Here is a 23,583-nt window from a genome sequence, read left to right as displayed (position 1 = left end):
GGATGAGTTTTAACTTCAGAGTGTTACATACAGTCTGGTTTTGTATATTCAACTACTCTTATTTAAAACATGCACATTTAAATTTCTGACGTGAAAAGATATGCAAATATGAAACCCTACAGAGCAAGTGAACTTTGAAAATAGTTTATATGCTGTTATTCATACCTAACAAAAGGGAAAGAACTAAGATACCCGGCTCATAAGAACAGACCATGAACTTACGTAAATATTTAAACAACCAGAAATGGGCAGCATTAATATTAATTTGGAATAAACGAACTGACACTAACTACCTGAATCTGCAGGATTATGCAACTGAAAAAATTCAGGGGCAAACAAGAGCAAAAAATGGCATCTTGGAAACTTTTCTGAATTAAAATTCCTGCTTCAGAGATTTATATTTTGCTATAGAAAACTTAACTAGAAACACCAATTATTTATAAAATGCAAAGATATCTTTATTTTACCTAGTTCTGCCCAATTAAAGAAAACACGTTACACCTTTAGCTTAAGATAAACACAAGACATGTCTACAGGGAATTCATATAGAGCTTTTTAATTCATAGCGACATGGAGCACTTACAGCCTTCTCAGGCTGATGACACATGGCGGTGTATCTCTAGAAAGTTAAAAAAATTTTCAGTGGCAGGCTGAAATCTAAGCAGGGATGAAGCAGACAGTGCTTCATCCAGATAAAATCAAAATGGTGTGGGTGGGATATATATGTAGCAACCAGATGAGGCTGCAAAAATTATACAGCCAGTCCTAACTGAGGGCATATGCTCACCAGCTGTTCTGTAAATCTGCAATTAATGTAGCTTACTAGATCCTCAGGTGCTTTCAAATAATCATACACCAGAAATGATCAAATCTGCTTTCCCATCTGCATTAGATGAGGATGTTAGAAAAAGTCCCTCCTGATGAGCATCTCCCTGACAGTAACCAGAACTTTGTTGCTATGGGACAAAAAAAAAAAAAAAACCACAGTGGAAACCAAAAATGACTGAAATAAAAGAGTCTGTCTATAAAGACATTTATTCAGAGAATAAATCAGCCACTTGTCGGATTGGAGGCATCTGTACTCGTATCTCTGTACAAGTTTTACCAAGTACAAAGCACTCTTCCAGGCAAACCCAGAGCTATTCCCGTTCAAGCTATAAGATGTTGGGGATACTCTGGCTCCTGCCCACCTGCCAACTGGCAACTAAATCAACAAACCAAGAGTGCGTGTGACAAAGTGCATCACACAAGCAAAAAATTGGTGAGATTTCTCTATGTTTATGGAAGCCACAGTCACATTCTAAGATTCTACATAATGAACATTTCGTAATATTTTCAATTCAGATTGAAAAACCAATGTGATAATTAATGTTCAACCCAAATGTCATATCGTAAGTCACAAAGACTTGCTCTGCCTCCAAGCCCACCTCCAATATATCTATCTTCCAAAAAAAAGGAAGGTGTTTCTAGCTGCTCTGGTGAATCCTGCCAATCTATCGTGATAACAAAACTGCGAAGTTAGGTACTTACAAAGATGAGTTTGAAATTAAGTAACCGCACTTCAATCTAGGCAACATTTTTCTGAGACATAAATTCAATAAAGGGACAGCAAAATATATCTTAGAAAACATGGTGTAAAATGCTACGTATTTTTAGAGCTAGCTGTCATTCTAGCCAATGATATAAGAATTAAGAGGAAAAAATGAAAGCTTTAAACTGTGATCAGATGAAAGACATGAAATACAGGTAGGAAGGCAAAATACAATTAAGCATTATCAGTCTTTTCCGAATAGTGCTTTAAGAGCGACAATGTTGTAAGGCTTAATGTGAAAACCTAATGTTTACTTTAAGAAAAATATCACAGCAATTAAAACCAGTAGGAGTCCTCTGCTAGTATAAACATGTCATCTTGAATAATATTTCTTTCTCTATTAGGCAGTATCAAGGTTAACAGTGTAGAAAGTTAATGAGAATTCCATGTTGTAGTCAACCTCTGGCCAACTTAGCGTTTTGTTCGCCAGAATTTCCAAAGCACCCGGTGGCAACCATTATTAGTAAAACACGATTGGTATCAGTGTAAAAGCAAGCAAGACAACAGGACAGAAAAGGTAAAGAAGCATTCAGCAGAGAAAAGCAAGAGAGGCTTACCGATAACATAGGCTAGCAACAACGCCAGGGTAACCGTAATAGCAGTGGCACTCAAAGCAGTGCACTTCCAGTTGCAACACCTGTAAGGTTTGCTAAAAGTGAAGGCAGGTCGGGAAAAGGTACTTCTAGGAAGAGGCCTAGGAGGTGGAGAGTAAACAGTATTGGATGTTAAAGGATAGTTCTGACTGGCTGCGCTGAAGATAGCTGAAGACCCAGATCCATGTTTAAATAGGAAATGCCTACGAAAAGAAGACAAAGAACCATGTTGTAAAAAACCACTGCGTGATTTAAGAAGCGAAAGGAACTATATAAGCACTGTATGATAAATACTGCACATATCCACAGAAAACATCAAAGACAGGAACACAAGTATTTGAATACCCTCTGTACCGCAAGTTTTTCAACCACACCACAAGATTTCCAGCCATTTTTTAGGGAAACAATATAGCGTAAATGAATTCTAAACTATCCTCCCAGTGGTTCAGAGTAATGCTGAGGAAAGTTCAGTACCTGGGGGTCCTCCAAGACGTGCACCCCCTTGCTACACCGGCGTGCCTGAGACATGAGAATTGTTGCCAGGAGAACCCACTCCATCCACAAACGCACAACCAGGTTTATCTCACCAAGAGTACAAAAAAAATGCAGAAGCCACTACCACTCTGATTATTTATTTTTACCATGATTCTTTCCAGAATTTAGGAAAAAACAAAAAAACAAAAAAAAAAAAAAGAAAAAAAAAGGAAAAAGGCCAAAAAAAGGAAAAAGGCCAAAAAAAGGGAAAAAGGCCAAAAAAAGGGAAAAAGGCCAAAAATAAAGGAAAAGGCAAAAAAAAAAAAAAAAAAGGCAAAGGCAAAAAAAAGGAAAAAGGCAAAAGGAAAAAAGAGAGAAAGGTGACTACTTAGTGGAAAACCTACAAGGATAATCCATTCTGAAGGACTGTAGTTACTGTATAGTGAGCACAATTTCTTTAATATTCTTAATTGAGCTATTTTGAGAGCAGTTTTTCTTCAAATGCTTTTGCCTACTGTGGTGATTCTCAAACATACTGAAAAGAATTCATTTGGAGACCTATTTCAGCATATTTTGGAGGACTGACTGCCTTCAAGAAAAAATAGCAGAGACACACATTAGCACAAAAAAATAAGGTACAGAAATGTGCCTTGCAGAACAGGCTCTGGTGCAGAAATATCGAGTGGCTGTCTGTAGGAAGATGGATACTTTTCAGGACTGGCAAGCGCTCTCCAAGAGGATTTAGGAAAGGATATTTAATTTTTAAACAACAACTTACTGTGCTATGCGCTCAGAAATCGTGGCAAAAAAGGACACATTGTAGGCTGACCACCCCAACCACGCGTTCTTTTGGAAACACCAACTTTCTTTGGACCTTCTTTCTTTTTTTTAATGTAATGAGCAAGCTTCTTCAGTGCACTCTTTTCCAAGAGGTGCACATCTAAATCACATGCCACAGCATGCACCCAAAGAACAAATCTCGGCGTCCCTCTGCCTCAAGCCACCAGGTCTGAGCTGAGAAAGCAAGTGAAGGGGCACTGACACTGCACGGCTTGCAAGAACAAGGACTGCCTTGGCCACAGGGCTGGTACCAGGTCACTGTTTTAGCCTGAATCTCTGTAGCCTGTTGAGAACTCCGACTCAGGAACGCATTTCCTAGAGAACAGCACTCAACTCTCCTGAGCTTGCCAGCTCTTTGCTTTGGGAGTCGGATACAGATGTGAAGCAACACCCCACTCGCAGTTCAGGTGCTCTGAACCGTGCCCCGTTCATATGAGCTCCCAGCTCCAGAGTAAGAGCATCTGTGGCTGTTATTGCTGTTGGTTCCTATACAACCCTTTTCTCCTGTTCTTCCACCAGCTGAGAGCCGTGCGAGTGCTCTGCAGACCCCAGGCAAGCACTACCGTGCCACTTGTGCTGGGGGTGCAAGTTGCCCTCAGTTGTTTCTACCAAATTGAAGGAGGATCTTGCATCTAGAATCACGTGGCATGCCTGCAAGCCAAAAGCCACAGGCACGCTTCACCGCTGAAGTTAACTGGCCAATGTTGACACGGTCCAGAATCTTCCCAATGACAAATGTGCCTTTACATCTTCAGGGAGGCACAAGGCAAGTTTTTGAATACATATATGGATCAATCAAACCATGCTGGTAGAATTTCTTTGATGGATTCACAGCGGGATCTACACAGGTTCAAACACTCAAAGAGTATGAAAGATGATTATACTGTGACATTTGACTTTAAGAATATTGTAAATACATGTTCCTGAAAAGGTAATTGCTAAAATGGTGTAATGGGTATGATATTATGTATTTCCATTATAAGATTTTAAAAGAAAGGTTACAGTTCTCAAAATGCCAGATTATAGAAAATAAAAAGGTATTACAGAGCAGTTTTATCTTTTAAAGGGCCTATTTTATTCGGGCAGTTACATAAAAAAGAAGGTAAATGCGAATACTGGTTAGCTTGCATTGCAGGTTACGGTGCCTACGTGTCAGGAGCCTTTTGACAAACCACAAGAAGGAAATTTTCGTGTTGCTTATGCTGAGTACTAGTTACTCTTTCTTCATACTTATTATCCAAGTAAACAGCACTCAAGCAAAAAAAAGGACAATGAACCTGAGTACAGCATCTTGGCGTTACATTAGACAACACATTCTAGTTTTCTTTCCCACTGACTTTCACAGTTGTAGAGATATACATCATATAGATAGCAACGCTCTGAACATGGCAATGTTACCCGTAACTATTTTAGTTCAAAAATTTTAAGCTCAAATATAGTAAAACGATAAATTCAAATGAAGTAATGTAACTGTCTACAGGGCTATATAAATCTGCTTCCTTCGTATCAGGCCACGAGCAGACAGTTGGTTATTTTGGCTTCGATGCTTCGTTGCCGCACACGAAGGCTTTTGCGAGTACGTGAAGCCTTACTCTGCAGTCAGCAGTTAACGAGATACACGGTCACTCAGACCTGCGGTAAGGAGGAACGTCACGGCAAAATTCCTATCGATATTCAAGGAAGCAGAATCACCATATAAAATGAGAAATATTATATATAAGCATATACATATGTAAAGTATGTATACATATATACACACAAACTATATATATATAAAGTCAATAGTCCTTTACTTGCTTCACATTTTTCAAGACACAATGACAAAAACCTACTTACTTGACAATTTCTCATTTAAATTTTTTTTTGGAAATTACAGCAAAATGGTCGGATATTGGCAGTATTGATTGTCCTTTATGGTGCATAGCTCAAAGATACCAGGGGTAGAGGGAAGGAAATGCTGAACTGAAAGTTATTATTAAGGCTCTAACAAAGTCCTTGCAATCAATAGCCAGGAATAATTCCATTCTCCTGCACAGGGGTTTATAAACGTGGCTTCGCAGCCTGATGGTGAAATGCTGGTGTGCAGGGGGATTTCGTTATTAGCAGAAGAGTGCACAGAAGCCAGATCCAGCTCACACCCTTTTAGACAGATTACTCCCTCTGCACAGAGGAGAATGTACATAGCTCTAACTTGTAATAAAACACAGATTCTGAGGCAATGCTACACCGAAGCTGAGCTACCAGTGAAATAGCGGTGAGAAAATGTTAAAAATCACAATTGTTTATGCCTGCCATTTTTGGGAGAGTATGCTGAGTACCCAAAGACATCTCGATAGAATTTGAAAAACACTGGTGGCACAAAGACAAATTTCCAAAGCTGGACTGCGACTATGTTCTCATAAACTCAGACGACTCCTCATCTGTCTGAGCACACCACCGCTCCCAAAGGACATTAGGACACGCTAAGCTGTTGCTATCAATTCTATAAAATCAGGCGCTCTCTCTAAAGAGCAAAACAATAAAAATCGCAGTTCAAAAGTTTAGATGTGACTGCAGCCTGGTGTGCGCTTTAATATTCCATCTAAGAGAAATGCTAAGGCTTTTCTTTTTTTTTTTTTTTTTCTTTCTACAGGCATCGGCAGAATCATCTGTCGTCTTCGGCTCCGGCAGAATTTTTTTTTTTTTTTTTTTTTTTTTTTTAAAGTGGGAACACATGAAAAATCAGAGAATTTATAAGGATGATTGGTAAGACCACTTGTTCCAAGTGGGGAAATTCTAAATGTTCACAAAACCGTCAAAAACATCCATAAAGAAGGTGATAATATTCTCTTAAAAAGAGAAATACAGGACATAATCTGTAAGGCATTTGCCTGTGAAATAAAATTCACTTAATATTATTACACTGATAATTCCAATATATAAATAAATATTAAAGGCTCGGTAATAGTTTCACATGTAAACGAGGCAGCTGGAAAACATTCCCTCTTGAAGGTAAGCACAATGTCTGTTTGCTTATCTATCCATTTGTTCATCTCTACAAATGGAAAACTTTTGAACTTTGAATCCTCTCAAGCAAAGTTAACTGGAGGAAAAAGATCCTATCGGACTCATAAGAATTGAAGGAGGGAGGACCAAAACCCCCACCTCTCAAAAAACCCCAGCAAAAGCCCCAGTGAGCTCCTGTTTCTAACCTCAGCTCTCTGTCCTCTTGAAGCCCCCCCAGCCACCCAGCCAGGACAGCCCGTGGTGGCTAATGAAGCTAAACACACATGGGCTGATCAAAAGCTGGGTCTAATCCTGCTACCCTGACATGCCCAGGCAAGAGACAAGGACTGAGGGAAGGGAGGTATTGGGGAGTTTGGGTGACTGAAGGCGTGGAATCAGACCTCCGAGTCCTGCTGACCACAGAACAGTTTGCTTTCTGTAAAGCAGCAGTTTCACGCGGCTCACCTAAGTTCTCTTGTTCAACCTCAAGAGGAATGGCATAGAACTCCAAGAGCGCAGTTCATACAAAAATGATGAATTCTCAGCTAGGAGAAGGTTAGAGAACAGGAGTTCATTTCTTTCTTTACACCCTTCTCTATCAGGACATTTTGTTATGTACTTTTGGTTTCTTATCTGGAATGGTAATTTAAGGCTTATAAAAGCGACAACATCCCAACTGAATTCACGTGGTGGTAACGTAATACTATTACAGACACCAGATTAAACTCCCTCCCCCCCAATTCCTTAATTAAATTCGGAGAAATATTTTTATATCCCACTACTGTAGTAACGTCCCTTAACTTTGTCAAGGGCTTGATGTCCCTTCTGTAAGTTCTGTGCATTCACCCTGTGCCCAGCATCTGTAGGCCTAGAAGTCCACCTTCATTTGTACCTATAATGTGCTTTCCTTCCATTTCCATTAAAAACTACACGTTTCAAAGGGGGGAAAAAAATGAAGAACAAAAGCAGATTTGAAAGTGAACTACTGGGTGAGTTAGTGGAAACACAAATCTTGCAATACCTTGGTCAAAAAATTAGTCTGCATTTCTTCTGGATAAACCAAGTAGGAATACATTTGCACTTGTATGTGGTTCACATTCAAGAAGTAGTTACCTAAAGTGTTACAAATTGCTGCATTGCTATGTGATAGGAAAACTAAAAGGTCTTCAGTTTGATCATTTAAATTTTTCAGTTTCTTTTCAACTAACATCTATAAAAGCATATAATATATACAACCGTGTATCTATACCAGTGTTTAAGTAGGCAGTTGAAGTAATTCTTTTGGATGTCAACAGAATTGCAATGGGAATTTTTAAGAGGTGTAGTAGCTGAAACATAAGAATGATTCTGATTTTTAGCATAACTAGAAAATACATAAAGACGGTAGCCAAAAGGGATTTGGAACTGATACAGTTGCCCATCTACTTTGGCAAACAGAATCATAGAATCACTTTGGCTGGAAAAGACCTTTGAGATCATCGAGTCCAACCTTTAACCTAAGCCTGCCATCCCACCACTAAACCATGTCCCTAAGCACCTCATCTACCCTTCTTTTAAATACCTCCAGGGATGGGGACTCGACCACCTCCCTGGGCAGCCCATTCCAGAGCCTGAGCCCATTCCAGAGCCCACGAGCCCATCGTTACCTGACCCTTTAAGTCACTTAATATTTCCCGTGACAGTGGGAAGAAGCAGAAATCTGCCTTCTCCTGATTTTCTATCCATCCTATTCTGTACCCCAAGTGGGAGGGGGAAAAAAAAGGAAACTTCTATAAGATAATAATCAGAATATGGACCTCTATTTATAAATCTTGCATATAGTAGTCAGCAAATTATACAGCATAAAACCAAGACAGCTACTCTAAGGTAAGTATACAGTACAAAACCAAGACACCTACTTGACAACAAAGGCATATGCACTGTACCCTCATCTTGAAAACCAACCCAGGAACATTGGATGTGAATGTAAGACATGACTTATAATTATAGATAGAATCTGACCTATAATTTTATCTGCCTTGTTTTACCTTTTTGTGTACAAGAATTGTAGGAACAAGAATGCTCATGGGTGAAAGAAGAGGGAAATGGCTATGAAGACTATTTATCGAATTTATTTTATCATTCTATTTTTACATGTATAATTGAAATGCATTTGAAACGCCCTAGAGATTTGTCTTTGGGAATAGAACTGCTTTGTTAAAATTTTCTCTTTGAGCAGGACTTGCCTTTTGAATCCTTCACATAGAATTGCTTCCCTTTATTCACTCATGTTTTCTTTACATGGTGTTTGAAAACTTAGCCCGCTGACCCTGGATGTGAAAGGATGTAAAAAAAGAATCTGTATCCTTTACTTTTCGCTTCAGTACAGAACAACAAGTGACATGATGCCGACTCACTTGTCTGTTGTTGCTGTAGGCAAGCTAATCCTGTTAACCAGGTGACTAAACTTTCAAGTCCCTGGTAGAAATCTGGGACAATAATTATATGGATATGGGACAGTGCCAAAATCAATCAAGAACAGCTTCTAAAATAGAACAGTGCCCAAAATTCAACTGTCTTCTGGTTTCGTTGGCTATTTAGTTGGGGGGGGCGGGGGGAGGGGAAGATAAAACAAAACCTACCACACTGGGGACATAAATTACTCTTGTATAGATCAGTACGGGCTTTATTATGATGATACATGGTGCCTCTGCTACATTAATCCAGTCGTTTTCAAAAGCGCTTTTCTGTGGCTTAGAACTTACCTTTAGCACTACAACTCAAACAACAGCAGAGTAAAACCGATCGATGCACACGGAGATTCGTGGGGTAAGGAAGGAATAAACTCGTGGTTTGCTCTAATCTTTTTCAATACATTTTAAAATTTTTGATGTGGAAAATGAGAACAATAATACTTACAATAATATTTACAAAAGTTAGAGAAAGAATAGTATGCAATATTTGCAGATGACTTTGAAACCATGAATCAAGAAGGATAAAAATACTAATATTGTAATTTTGTTGCCTATATTCTGTGGTTAGAACATGACTTAATCCAAAGAAAGGAATGAGATAACTGAAGTAGCTGCCCCACGGTTCTCTTTGCCATGAATTTCTTCCTGTGGGTGTTCATGCATGTTCTAACTGACTTTTATTACTAGCATTTGATACTCCCAAATACCTACGCATATGGTCTAAAGCCAAGCTGTACAGCTGCTGTGACAAATAACACAAATTTTACTTGACAAGATGTGTGTCATATTAACTGTGGGAATACTATCCAGTCTTCCAAACCAGATTTTCTAGAAGTAGCTATCCAGGGGACAGATACACATTCCCAGGCAATAACATTACACATACATATGGGATTTCCTTTGAAATGAAGAGATGGACCCTTTTGCATATCTCTGACCCTTTCTCACGGTCTCTGTTTTCCAAATGAGCCGAGACCCTTTGTATTAACCTGTAATGACCTTTCTCTTTCAAAATTTATATTCAGCGTTTCTGGTTTCGTAAATGTAAACACGGTGTTTTGTAGAAAGCTAACAGGCTGCTTGCTTATCGGTGGCCATAAAATAACAGCATCTCTTTCTTTTTAGGTATAACTTTATACACTATTCCATTATTCAAAACAATGAGCGAAGAGTGTCTGCGGCGTGATTGTTCAAGTTCCTATATTAAATCTGCATTAAAAAAATCCCTACACATACAAAAACCATCCCCCGCCCTGCTCCAGGGAAGCCCACACCAGAGCTCCTCCCCAAACCAAAATACAGTAGAGTACGTGAACAATTTATATCTCCTGATTGTCCTGAGTGACTGGATCTCAAACTATTCAAAAGAAGAACCCTCGAGTGCCATTGCTGCAGACATGAAAATTGTACTTCATTGGAGCTGACAAATGTTTATATTTTTATTTCCATAAAAGATGTTTTCATTCTCGCATTATTACATTTAGGGTCATATTTACAGCTTTTATTTTAAGTTCATGGTAATATTTACAGTTTTCAATTTATCTTCTACAATTCAGCAGCCTTAAACATTTTTAGATCTTTTCTGCTGTGCAGTGAAAACACACGCGACTTGGACTGAATTTTTAAATTGCCATGTGTCTGGTTTTAATATGGTCAGCCTCTCAATAGGTTAGATTTATTGTTTAATTAAGCAGAAAATGACAAAATACAAGTGAAATGTCGTAATAGCAAATACCGACCAACATGATTTGAAGGAAAGATCGTAAATGAAGCCCTGCCCTGCATTTATTCCTGGAGTAACCACAAGTCCGATCATGCAGCTCAGGAGTAGGCTCCATTCGCAAACAAGTTCCTAACGAGTTACATTGCTCAAACCGTAATTGTCTCCCAGCTCGGTGGATTATGCTCATCAACACCTGGGTGCCTGGGGAGCTGTAAAAGCCGTTCTGCTTGCTATGGAAACCTTGAACTGGGAAAAAGGAAGGCACAAAAGCGCTTTCTGTATCTCTGCACTGGGGGCAAGATTCACAAGATGCTCAAATGAAGAGACCAAGGAGAAAGAATAAACCTCCCAAGAGCTCACACGGAACCATGTGTGTGTATTTATATGTGCATTTTTCTTGAGTTATTTCTGCTTTTAGCACTACTTCAGCTTAAACAGAAAGTGAGTACGTACAGGTTTCTGATTTGAAAGGCCATCAATGCACTTTTTGAAGAGCACAAATATTATGAGCTTGATTTAAAAAGAACAAGGGAAAACCGCAGTACAGAATAAATCTCTTGAGAAGTGACAGTTGTCAAGATGTCCCCTCTACTAAACAGAATTATAAACAAGATGATATTTCCAGGAAAACAGAAATCCAGATAGTATTAAATATGCACCTTAAATATCTATGTAATACAGAAAAGAATGACTCCACCTATGTGAGGAGCTGGATAAACTTCTTGAACTCCAAAACTCTCATAGTTTTTAAGGGTTTAGAGCCATAATCAAACTTCAGGGCTCTGAAATATTGCTGAATAGTTACTAAAAATCTGCCTTGAACCCCCAATACTTCTCTTATTATTCTAGTACTTCAAAGTTTTATATAAATTAATGATAATTGAATCTCAGGTTCATGGTCTGGTACCTCAGTGTCCCCTTAGAGGAGCTATTACCATGGTGATAAGATTGCTTAAATTAAGCTGTCTTTTTCCACAGTACTTGGCTCATTGCCAGCGCAGTGAAGGGAGATTTCAGTCCATTCAGCACAGCATTAACCTTCCTGCCAACACCGCTAAATGGGTTAGAGGAACTGGAAAGAAATTTGATTTGAAAAAGGAAGGAACAAGCAGATATGTAAAATACTGAAGCACCGAATGGGACTAAAAATAAACACTTTGAAACAAAATCAAAATTAGGTAGGTTTTGATATTTAGACAGAAAACTTAAAATTTCTAATGCTTGGGTAATGTGAATGCAAAACTTTACTCAAAATAAGCGTATCCAATAGTTTATCCATGAATGAACTGTAACAGACTACAGGGAGGATCAGAAATAATGTCAGGTAAAAAATCCCTATTTAACACCTAGTTTTTTCTTCTTATGTGGGAATTTGACTGAAGTGGGAAAATAAATAGCAAACACCACAAAAAAAAGCAAGATATGGAAAGAAATACTGAGTCAACTAACAGGGCATGGAGAAAATGAAAAACACTCCTTTGAATTGTCAGGGTTTAATACATACTCCATAAAAAGTAGTAAGCTATGTTCAGATGGGGCTGTCAGAGATAATGACAATGTATTACACTGTAAATCATAAGATTTGAAACATTAGAGCAAAGTGTCTATGAAACCTGAAAAAACAATTATTTTAGCGGAAAGGAAGGGAATAGGCAATAGGTTGCAAGTACTTTATTCTGGGGGAGAAGAAAAAAAATCAATTTATATAAGAGCCCGATAACATTATCCTAAAAAAGAGAATCAATGTTTCCTGTGTTTTCATGTGGTGTGAGAGATCCTTGCAGCCTTTTTCTGGCAACACTTACAAATTATTTTTCTGCGTGACAATGAAATTACTGCATGTTCATAAGTCATTTTAATAATGAATATGGGTTTGGCTTTTTTTCAATCTGTGTGTGCATGCATACAGATAGAGCCTGCATTTGCATTTACAGGCACATTGCAGCGCTGAGGGCTGCAGCATGGTCCGTCGGCGGTTTGAGCTGTTACCCCTCCTACAGGTACAGCTCTTCTCCAATTTCCTCACCAACAGCTATCCTAAGACACGTCCTCTGAAGTTTCAAAGGTGTTCCTAATTCTTATTTTCATTTGGGTTGCTTATCATCAGAATAACTGCCAGAGTTAGAGGACTGGCCTTGGCAGTGACATGTATCTAGGCTCTATTTTGGGCTTTGCCAAAAGCCTGTGTGAACTTGAACAAGTAATTTCCTCTTTCCAAGTCAGTCTCTTCATTTTGCGGATTAGTCCATGCATGTAACACCTCTAGATGAAGGACAAAACAGAATTTCTGATTTTCCCTTTTCTATAAAAATATAACAAAGTTTTACTCCACAAAAAATCCTTCAGAACACTTACCTCAGTGTATGTCTTTACTGCAGCCCTTTGCAGTCTAATCTAGGGTTTCAAATTCTAATTACATAAGAATACATGTTTAATCAGAGCATTGCAAACCTTTCAAACCTCAGAATTTCCTTTTACATAAATACGACACATTATCATTATGAGCAGACTCATAAACTTGCTTCATTTCTGACTGGTCAGAGTGAACGGGATTTACAGTCACACAGTTAGTCCTAGGAAATCTTTTCCTGTCTGAAAATTCCCTAATATTACGTGGCTGTAGATAAACCATGCAAACACATGTGCTGTTTATGGATTAACGGGAGATACAGTTGAAAGAAAAGCTGAACGTGTGCATTCTGGGTTTTGCCTAGTTATTACAGCAGGGAATACATTACTGTCTAAGTCGTCTTTTTGATTGCAAATGTTCCAAATAAAAAATAAAAAAAAATCTTCTTACACATATTAGGTATGTACATATTAGGTAGATTTGGTACTATCAAAGGTTTAGCACAGAAATACAGCTGCCACTGACATGTTTCCCTTTATTTTGTAGGATTATTTTTAATGGGCAGCTAAACATAAATGGAGAAGGAAAGCAAGAGAATCCAGATATTAGGCCAAAGTATTTGTTCAGTTCTAGCTGAATCATTCCCTGATAAAGGAGGAAAAAACAGGCTTGCAAGCCCTTCTTTTCTCTAAGGCTGTGTCGTGTACTATAGACTTCTGGGAAGAGGTGATCACAAATGTTTTTTATTACAACGTTCCCCTGCTATATCACTTGTCCGCACATAAACTGCAGATACATCTCGGCAAACAGTCTCACAGATTCTACGTTCAGATTATACAGCCTTTCAGCCAGCTTCGTGAGAGGTTGCAGTGAGCTACCAGAGGGTGTGCGAAATCAGCCGAAACAACCATGGAAGGGTAGGAATGTGGGAAATTCCCAGACTTTGTGAATCGCTAACTGGTAGCCCACAGTATGTTTTCCAGTCTGAATTCCTAATCCGCTGCACAGCCCTTTCATCAGTATCCAATTATTTAATTACAGATATAACTACGTAGCTATGTATTTGTCCTTCATGAGAAGTTTCAAATTTGCAAAAATAATAAGAAACCAGAAAAATTAGACTGAACTCTAAAGAGACTTAAAATTGCGAAGTATTTTCCCCAACGAGGTCTGATGAGAATATAGTGACTAGGGATGCAGAAAAGCTAAACCAGATCTACCTGTTAATTGAAGAGCACCAAAAGGTACTTAACGGGTACAGAACACCCAGGGATCAGCCTTATATGCAGCAGAAAGCATAGAATATATAAGCTTGTTACACCAGATACGACAGAGATTTATCTTTATAAGGTTACGTAAAATGAAACGGCGAGCCCTAGAAGGAACAGCCTGAACTAAAATTTTGTTTATGTTCAGTTTTGGAGAAAAGTTTCCATCCTTCTTGATTCTTTTTGTGAGTTGTCCTTAAGACAAATAAAGGAAGTTTTATTTCAGAATGAATCAGGTTATTCTTCAATCTCAACTTAATAGCCTTTCAGAGAAGAAAAACTTAATTTGTCACCTCTGATTAGCAGCGGTTAAGTGTTCAAAGACATATGCTGAAATTAAGTTTCGTAATAAAATAAAACCAACCTTCTTATAAAGGAACAAAATTTAGGTTTCAGTGATTAACTGTGATAACTGGCCCTTGGACATACGTGTACTAAAAAGAAAATGTTTCTATGTGTAAGACCTCATATTCTCTGGATCAGATTAGTTGGACCTCAGACATTCATGTTTCACCGATCACAACTTTCAGACGCTCATGCACTTTACATGTTTTAAAATGCCAAAACCCAAAGCAAATCCTAGTCAAAACTTCTTGGTGCTCTGTTCACGCTGGAGAGGAAGAAGGTCCTAGAAAATCAAGGGCTTGTTTTAAGCATCAAGTCAGCAAACGCAACTGGAGTTGAAAGCCACCAAATTAGCTAATAGTTACCAGGAACACAAAAAGCTTATTATAGCCAGGAGGTCAGAGGCAACTGTGTTATCTCCCTCTGTGTCAGAACTTTGGGTACTGAAACACAGGTTTGCTGAATACAGAATGTATTTGCTTTCAATTATTTTTCAGAGTAGATTACTTGTGTAAATTGTGAATGATCCTGAAGCTGAACCCTCCCTTCCCCAGCTCCCAGAGGTAAGGCTCTCCATGCTCAATACCTGTCCTGGGCCCTGTATCATTTCTCCATTACCAAATGATTATCCAATTATATTCTTTGTGTATATAGGCAAGAAAGCGTTTAAATACACATTAAGGAAAACACAATTTTAGTCGTATTTCCTATCATTTCTTATCCACAGGAAAGCCACAGCCTGAACAGTGCCTGACTCCAGAAGTGCCAGAGTCCATCGATTAAACAACACTTCTATTTGCTGATTGCAAAATGGCCCTGGGAGAAGGTGGGAGGGATGAGCCAAGTACACAAGCACAAATCCTGACTGCATACAACTCTAAAATACCTATGTAATCTACACACCTCAAGGAAATCCACATCTTCCAAAACTTTGCAAAACACGTGCTTTTATAAGCATTAATGATCTAGATGAATCAAGTAAATAAGGCCTCACATGGCTACACGACATGGCCTCAAATCAAAATGCGCTGGCACGTCCTGAACAACAAACCGGTAATTCCCCATCACCATCTCCTGTCAACATCAGACAACAGGTTGGTTTGTACCTGGTTTCCAGCGGGATGTTGCTGTTCAAGACCCAGCTGTTATGGAGATGCACCGAATCTTGGGTACTGGTGGGGGGAGTCGGGGCAGCAGGACTGGGCTGGCTGCGGGTGGTCATTGATCTTCTCTGGAGAGAATCGGCTGTTGGAGGGGGTTTTCTGGCGCAGGTGCACGCATGCGGTGGTGGAGGCGGCGGCGGGAGGGGCCTGAAGGTGAACTGGTTGTGTGGGCTACCTGGCATATCTGAAACAACAAAGAAAAGGAAAGAAACCCACAAAGCGTTATTATTTTAAAAAGATGAAGAGAGCATGCGCATGATACAGTATTTATTGGGATTAAAGCATTGTGCTTCATCACGTTGTTAACCCAGTTGCCTGTAAAATGTTGTTGCAACATGAAATAATTTAAGATATAGTACTCCACTGAAACAGAGAGTATCAGACATAGACACACTCCCTCCAGCACTGTAGTTCAGTAGTTCAACAAAAAAAAAAAAAGAAAAAGGAAAAAAAAGAAGAAAATATAACATTCACTTAATTTGTCATAGGATTTTTTTGGGGAAGAGGGTGAAGAACAAATAAATCAAGTTGACATTGAATTGCAGCACAGATACCAACTGATTTCATGAGGCATAAATCTCATTTAAGGACGTCGGTGAAAGAAACAGACACAGTATAAGAATTAGTCTTGCACTTCAAATCAAGAGAGGAAATAATTGAGTAAGTCCTACCACCTAACAAACATCTTTCATAAAACAAGGTTAATGCATTTCTACGAGTCTGTTACTGCATTTGTTAAACAAGACCTGGGGAAAGGCCCTCTTAAAGCCTGTCTGAAGCACTGATGATCCAGGTACCCTGAGAAAAGGTTTTGTGGCAGCTCAAGGCAGAGGAGCTGGCAAGGAGCTCGCAGCCCCCGGCCCAGGTTGCGAAGGAGATGGAATGAGACGTGCGTGGTGGGGACCCAGCGCCCTGCCGCCTGCGCTGCCGCTGCCCTGCGGGACCCGCGGCGCTGCCCTCGAGCACCCGAGCAGGACGCTCCAACTGCGCCACCACCGCGACACAGCTTTGAGGCAGCTCAGCCTGCGCCAGCGAGCTTGAATCCTCCTGCAAAAGACACCGAAGATACAAATATGGTGTAACAGTACTTTGAAGGGACAATAAAATCTTGTCTTCTCCGATTCCCGCAAGAGCCTCCAAAGCCTCTCAGGACAGCAAGAAACACAGCTATGAGTAATTACGGCAAGAAATTCCTTTTTAAAAGAACAATAAATACTTTGCAAAGAAGATGCTGATAAAAATTGCTGCCAGCTTGGGTGAACTGTGACGCTGTTAACCTGAAACTCTTCCAGCTAATTTACCTCAGTGCCTGGCGTGGCTTTGCCCCATTTCTATACCCTCCCTCACTTTCCCTTTTACCTTAGCAGATGTCCACTTAAATTTGCACAAGCCCAGCTGGAGCAGAGCTCTGATGAACCTGCAAAAATTCCCTGCAAGGAACTGTTGTTGCCATCTATTTACAACGCATGCTTTCTTTAATTTATGGCATGATGTGTCTTCAAGGTGAAAGATGAAAGCATCCCCTTTCCCTTCTTGAAACAGCTGGGGGGAAAAAAGCACGTGTTTCTCCGTGACAGCCACAATTTACCCCAACTGGAGAAACAAGGTTGTTCACTGCTCCACATAAGCTTTTCTATGCTGTGATAAGCAAAGCTGTCATGGATTTGGCCCAGGCTTAATCCTTATAATTTCACTGATCTTTTATCAAGGCAGCATTCTTACAGTTGCATTAAGGTTTACACAGTAATGTTAGTTTGCATATATCAGAAAAGCATTTCTAAGCATATTAGAAAATTGGAGACCTCAGTAAATTAAGTCACGAGTCAACAGTCCAGAGCTCTGAAATAATCTGCTAAGGCACTTTCATATAACAATTAATCTCAGTAAATCCTGTATCCTGCTATTTTAAAATTGAAAGCTACCCAAATTTTGGACATAATATTTGATGTCCAGCATCCTCAAGTATTTGATCAATGACATTCCCTCACTTAGTGGCATCAATCTTAAATCCACTCAACAGAAAATTTGCAGGCTTATTATCCATCCTGTAATTTGCGTGACGAGTCATTTTAATGGCTGTGCCACTGCTGTGTTAGAAAACTGCTGATCTTTGCCAGGACAGGCGGTTAGATGCTACGAGGTACATCAAACGCTACGCAGCAAATGCCGAGCAGCCAAGGTGACTGCTTCTTAACGGTTGGACTTGATGATCTTAAAGGTCTGTTCCAACCTAAATAGTTCTATGATTCTCTAGGTAAGTAGTCAAAAAAACTTCATCTATATGGCAGCACAACTTTTAGTTCCTTTCTTCCCCTTTTACTGGTACTGGCCCTCTCCTGTCAAGAGCATGCAATTACCCGACAAATAGTTTAGTTTGTGCCATGCAGTAGACTGGTTCTGCTTTGTGAACCATAAAGTATTTCTGGTTGGTAGGGTACCTTACATTTCCCAGTTCAATTCATCACAATACGTTAATGTATCCGATTTCCTGGGGGATTCCTTTTTAATTATCACACTTATCACCCCTTCACCCAGCTACTGCCATCACAGAAAACCTCATACGAGATTCTGAAGTATTTTTGTGATTTAAAGACGTGTCTTCTGCATCAGACCTCCACTTCAGTGATGCAATGCAAATTCATTATGCTGAGAATCAGCCCGAGTTTCCAATTAGTTATTACAGAATTTCTGATTCGGCAAAGTTATTAATATTTTGCTTGAAATAAGCCTACATCTCATTAACTTTATTTTTATACCACAAAAATTGTTGCTTGGGATATAAAGCAGCATTATATCTAAATATGCACCCTTACGAGTCCTCAGGACTCTGAAGAAACAGTAGGCTCTGTAAAATAACTTAATGCAAAATCATTTAAATACCTAAAGAGTGATATTAGACAAGATAGTTTGTCTAAAGCCAACAAGTTTCCAAAATGTATGGGAGTGATACAGAAATGAGCTTAGCTATGAATTTTTATCCCATTGCTATTGTTCAGCATAACGCTACCCATAACAACTCCCGTTCCTATTTTTTATGATTGCTCATGATGTTCAGATTTTTAATTTTATTACCTCAAAAAGCCTATGTATGATACGCAAATACAGCATTACTTGCTTTCGATGCCTTCACTGACACAGTAGAAGTTTCCATTCACCTAAAAATGTAACTATAAAGTACGATTTCAGCTCAAACTTTACAGTTACAATAATTTGCTTTGAATCAGATTTTCATCTGAGAAGCGTCCAAGCCAGAAGAGGTGCTCTTGGCCCTCACCGTTGGCCTTCTCACCTGCACTTGCATTTAGCCCATGTTTTTTACAGACAGAAGGGGCTGTTTAGAAAATGTCTGAATTCATTCCCTTGCGAATTCATTATTTTTAAATAGTTCCCTCATTTCAGCAGAGCGCATCTAGAACTGTGATGTTTCCTGAGAAGATCTCTCTAACATTCTGCTGCTTTGCTGTACATCAGATCTGCTTCGTTTTACTCTAACTTGCACACTCCCCACCTACCCACAAAATCCACTTAAAACTTCTTTCCCCACCCTTTTTTTTTATTATTATTATTTTTATGGCTTGATGATGTTAACTTGTTCAGCTTTTTATTTTGAGACAATTCCCAAACTCCATGCACTCACTCCAGAAGAGAAACCGCTGTACTGATGCTAGCTAGAAACAAGAAAAACTGCTAGTTTGAAGGATTTCTACTTGCTCTCCTTTCTTTGAAGTTTGAAGGGGGGAGTTCTGCTTCTGTCCCGAATGTTTCTTCTTCTTTGGTTCTGACTTGTTCTTTTGGACGGCCCTTGATCAATATTCAACACACGCTGCTCCACGGCAGTTAGTAATGGAGCTTGGTAGCCCATGGTTATGGAACACAGACCTCAACAGCTCCTCTTCGGCAGCTGAGTTCTACTGCTACTGCTTTTTCCTTCAAGGAGATACAACAAATCTTTCTGAAAGTGGGAAGTTAATAACTTAGATACTCCCCTTACCGTGTTAGCTGAGTGCTGCCATCCTGCTCAAAAGTTCTTGGAGGCACAGATCGATGGACAAGGGCAGCACCAACATGAACTCATTTTCCTAAGAGTCAGACTAAAATGCTTTTGTAATCATAAACATGTAGCGAAATTGCTTTATAGCCTGACAAAAATGAAATAAGCAGCTTTATCAACTAGTTAGCACCTGATTAAAAATTACTTTTGAAAATAAGCCAGGCCTTTGCTGAAGTATTTTCCTAACAGTTTTGAAGCATACTTTACTTTTTGGATCCACACAGAAAGAAGGGGTAATTGAACTGTTTTATCATTTACTGACAAGACTACAAAAGCCTGTATTGTTACCAAGTGAAGTATATCAGAGAGAAAATATTAAAAAGTAATGAACCTTAAAAGGTTTGCATCTAACCTGTGGTGCTTTTGAGGTATTTTAATTTTTCCGATCCTAAATTCATTATTTATTGGTAGGTTAGACTTATTTTTTTTAACTAGACATGCCTCAGCTGAGTATGAATTAGCTTGCAACCCGTTATTTAATGAACAAAATAGCAACATATGTTCAGAGAGCTTAATTTAGTTTATTTAAAAGTTCTATGGGTGTACTACTGCTCAGTTACAAACCAATCTGTAATTTTTTCTCAAGCGGAGATGAAGGAGCCTAATGCTGTTTATCAAAACAGAGCCTTGGAACAGCTACATCTGCCATCACACCAGAAGATGTGTCTGACACCATCTAACGGAATGGAAGGATTATGCCCAGAGCACTCTGCCCAACTCATGTAAATGGGCACTGAAGACCTGGAGAAGATTCCGTGCAGGGAAGACAGCGAATCTGAATGCTTAAGACCAGAGCTAAAAAGCATAGAATAAAAATTCTCAATTTTACAATGAGATTCATGCTCTGGGTCTAAGAAGATAAAGTAAGAATTAGATGTAGGTGCTACCATTGCAGAGGGCTGGCTCTGCTACCTGTTAATGTACTTAACTGAGGTTGTGTAAATCTTTGCAACCTTTCCTTCCATTCTAAATTTAAAATTATTCTTTTTCGATGTAAGTACCAAGGACCTTACTAAGCCCCTAATTATTTTTTGCCTATCTCTGAATTCCTTTTATTTTTGCTGTCACATATTTTGAGAAGAGGTGACTATGAAAAAAAAATTATGTATGAAATTGCTCTGTTGATGTATAAATTTACATTGTGTTTCAATAATCTATTCTATACTTGGCTCCTTCTGATGTAGCTCAATAGCCAGTTGCCTCCCTTACCTGCAAAATCCTTTGCTTCACAGACTTTGTCAGACCACTAGGATACAAAAGTATCTAACCAGTACCTTTATCACCAATTTACCTTTAGATTATTGTTTTGCTGTCTATAATTTTTCTCTCAGCCTTACTACACAGTAAATCTTCCAGAATATAAAATACCAACCATCTCTAAAGAATTCTAGAAACCATATGGTTTTATGCAAAACAAAGTTTATAAGGTAATGAAAGCTTATAAACTAAAGGTCATACGGCCTCAAAATTTACATATGAAGTAAAAGAGATTTAGAGACCTCCAGAGACCAGTCCTACTCCCTGCCACAGCCTAGTGACTCACGCCCAAGGTGCTTTGAGCTCGCCCCTGCGGCAGCAGATTTTCCTTGCTGAGCAGGTTGGGATGGCCCAGAACAGACTGGGGGAGGGACCAGTTAAGCACTGGGGATCATCAGGGGGCTCTGGGCACTTTATTTATCAGGATAGCTGTGCCCTCAAAGAGCCAAGTATACAAGCTCATACCATACCGCCACTCGAAGAGTAGAACGAATCCTACGTATCATTATTTAGGCCGTGCTGAAAACACAGCACTTCACTTCCAAAGAAATATTAAGAGAGATCTTATGCCACATACTTTGAATGGCGTCAATGAGCACAAAACACAGCTGGATTTATATTATAATAATGTAATGATGTCAAACAAATGATGTATAATATTTAAACACTCAGTCCAATGTGTTCATATGGATCCCATTAAATGTTTCCTTTATGTTCTTGGTATCGCATATGTTCAATCCCTCACAATTATACACACACCCGGTAACAGCTTCTTACTTGTAATCTGTGGATCATTTTAACAAAAAGATTTGGTAAAATATGAACTCTAATCATTTCCTAATGCTAACAGAAACTTATTTCTCCTTCAGCATTTCCAAGTTTAGCCGTATTTAAAAATGAAACACGATGGCAATTCAACTCTTTTTAAAAACACGAGTAACATTTACATTGAATGTGATGTGGTCTAACTGTGTAGGAAAAAAATCCATTCTGCATACAAGCTACAAGGACAGTAAGGACTTCTTATGATGGCTGTGCAGCACTTCCTTCTCTATTTTTCCATTAGCAGTCAAGAACTTGTACTGTAAGACCCGAGTGACTGTATTTTGTAAACACTCAAAATGGACCTCATTCTAGGAACCTTTATAAAAACATAATTACCCAGTTTTGAACACCAGACTAAATTGGAACGATGGGAGCATCACCAGCAGGTCCCTGTTTAAAACATGGCTGCTTTTGCAGAAGTAAATGTTTTATGTTTCTTTAATTCTGTTCTTGTGAAATAGTGCTAAACTCAGCTCAAATTCCTTCCGAGTCCGTATTTACTTAGGTACATTAATATTAACCTGGGATTTTCCCATTATTTTAATTTACATTTTTTTGGTCCATTGCTAACAAACAAATGCTCAATTACTTACAAGTCTAACAGAAAATCTTCACAAATTAAATAGTATAAATGGACTTTATTACCTGCATATGGTCTTAAGTATCAGTCGCTTAAAATGTCTAGCAATATAGAGCACCAGGAATTTTCATTAGCAGGGCTTCTGTATTTGCCAGTAATTTGCCATTACTGTTGCACAGCAGGATGGTAACACCGCTGGGCTCTATTTCTGGTAAAGCATCAATTAGTAGCACGATAAAAGTGAAAAAAATATTGGAGATCTCATAGTGGTTTGGAAAATAAATCCAAAGTGTCTCAGAAGTGTCTCTGCAAACGAACTTTCTTGACTCGGCTGCAGGAAGATGTGGGAGAATTTTTCAGGCAGAAGAACGGAGGCTGGAACTGATTAGAGAGGAAAGGCAGTGATTTATCACTAGGGAACTATCACATGGCCACCCTTTCCAATTTTGCTGATAGGATGCATTTAATAATATTCTGCCTTTCAAGATTCAAAAAATTCTGGCATCTGTCGTCTTTGTGCCATATACTTAACTTGTCAATTTTACTTTGTAAAATTCTTGAAGTAAGACTGATCTACTCTCTTTTTTAGGTGTGCGTGGGGGAGTGTTTTGGCTTTTTCTGATGATGGAAATGTTAATATACTCAAACCAAAAGAAGGGTTCCTGGGCCCAAAGCTAGCTATTTTTTCCTCCAGCTGTATCAGCTGGTGCAATGAAAGACATTACCTTTCCTGACAAACTTTGCCTCACTTAGGGGCACTTATATCTGTAGACCATTAGAGCTACAACAGCACTACTCCTCCTTCATTAACTCCATCACTCAGTGTTTTAACTTGGGAGCCTGACTGCTGAAGTAGAATAATTTTGGACATAAACACCGCACTGTAAGATGCCACTCTCTGTGCTGTAGTTTGTAACCAGAAATGAGTTTCAGGTTATAACGCTGTGTACTGCGGATAGGATGCAAGTTTTAAATGTTATCACGCAGAAGCACCTGACAATATAAACACACTCATGTGTGTTCATATAAAATAAACATTGCCAAAGGGGAGTGAAGAGCTAGTGCTCCTCAGGTGCTTTCATTCT

General features: G+C 39.0%; 1 protein-coding gene across 2 annotated transcripts in view; it reads right to left on the bottom strand.

The window, feature by feature from the left end:
* TENM1 (teneurin transmembrane protein 1) overlaps positions 1 to 23,583 on the bottom strand; it is a 257,419-nt gene that overhangs the window by 148,968 nt on the left and 84,868 nt on the right. For both annotated transcript variants that reach the window (XM_035902110.1, XM_035902112.1), the window contains exons 3-4: positions 15,729 to 15,969; positions 2,149 to 2,387 (exon numbers count right to left, since the gene is read on the bottom strand). In XM_035902110.1, coding sequence (XP_035758003.1) covers positions 2,149 to 2,387; positions 15,729 to 15,969 — 480 coding nt within the window. The remainder of the gene's footprint in view (positions 1 to 2,148; positions 2,388 to 15,728; positions 15,970 to 23,583) is intronic.

The sequence above is a fragment of the Egretta garzetta genome, unplaced genomic scaffold (genome assembly GCF_000687185.1).
Source record: "Egretta garzetta isolate BGI_Z169 unplaced genomic scaffold, ASM68718v1 scaffold411, whole genome shotgun sequence".
In the NCBI taxonomy this organism is placed as follows: Eukaryota; Metazoa; Chordata; class Aves; order Pelecaniformes; family Ardeidae; genus Egretta; species Egretta garzetta.
This window is presented reverse-complemented; position numbering and strand designations above follow the sequence as displayed.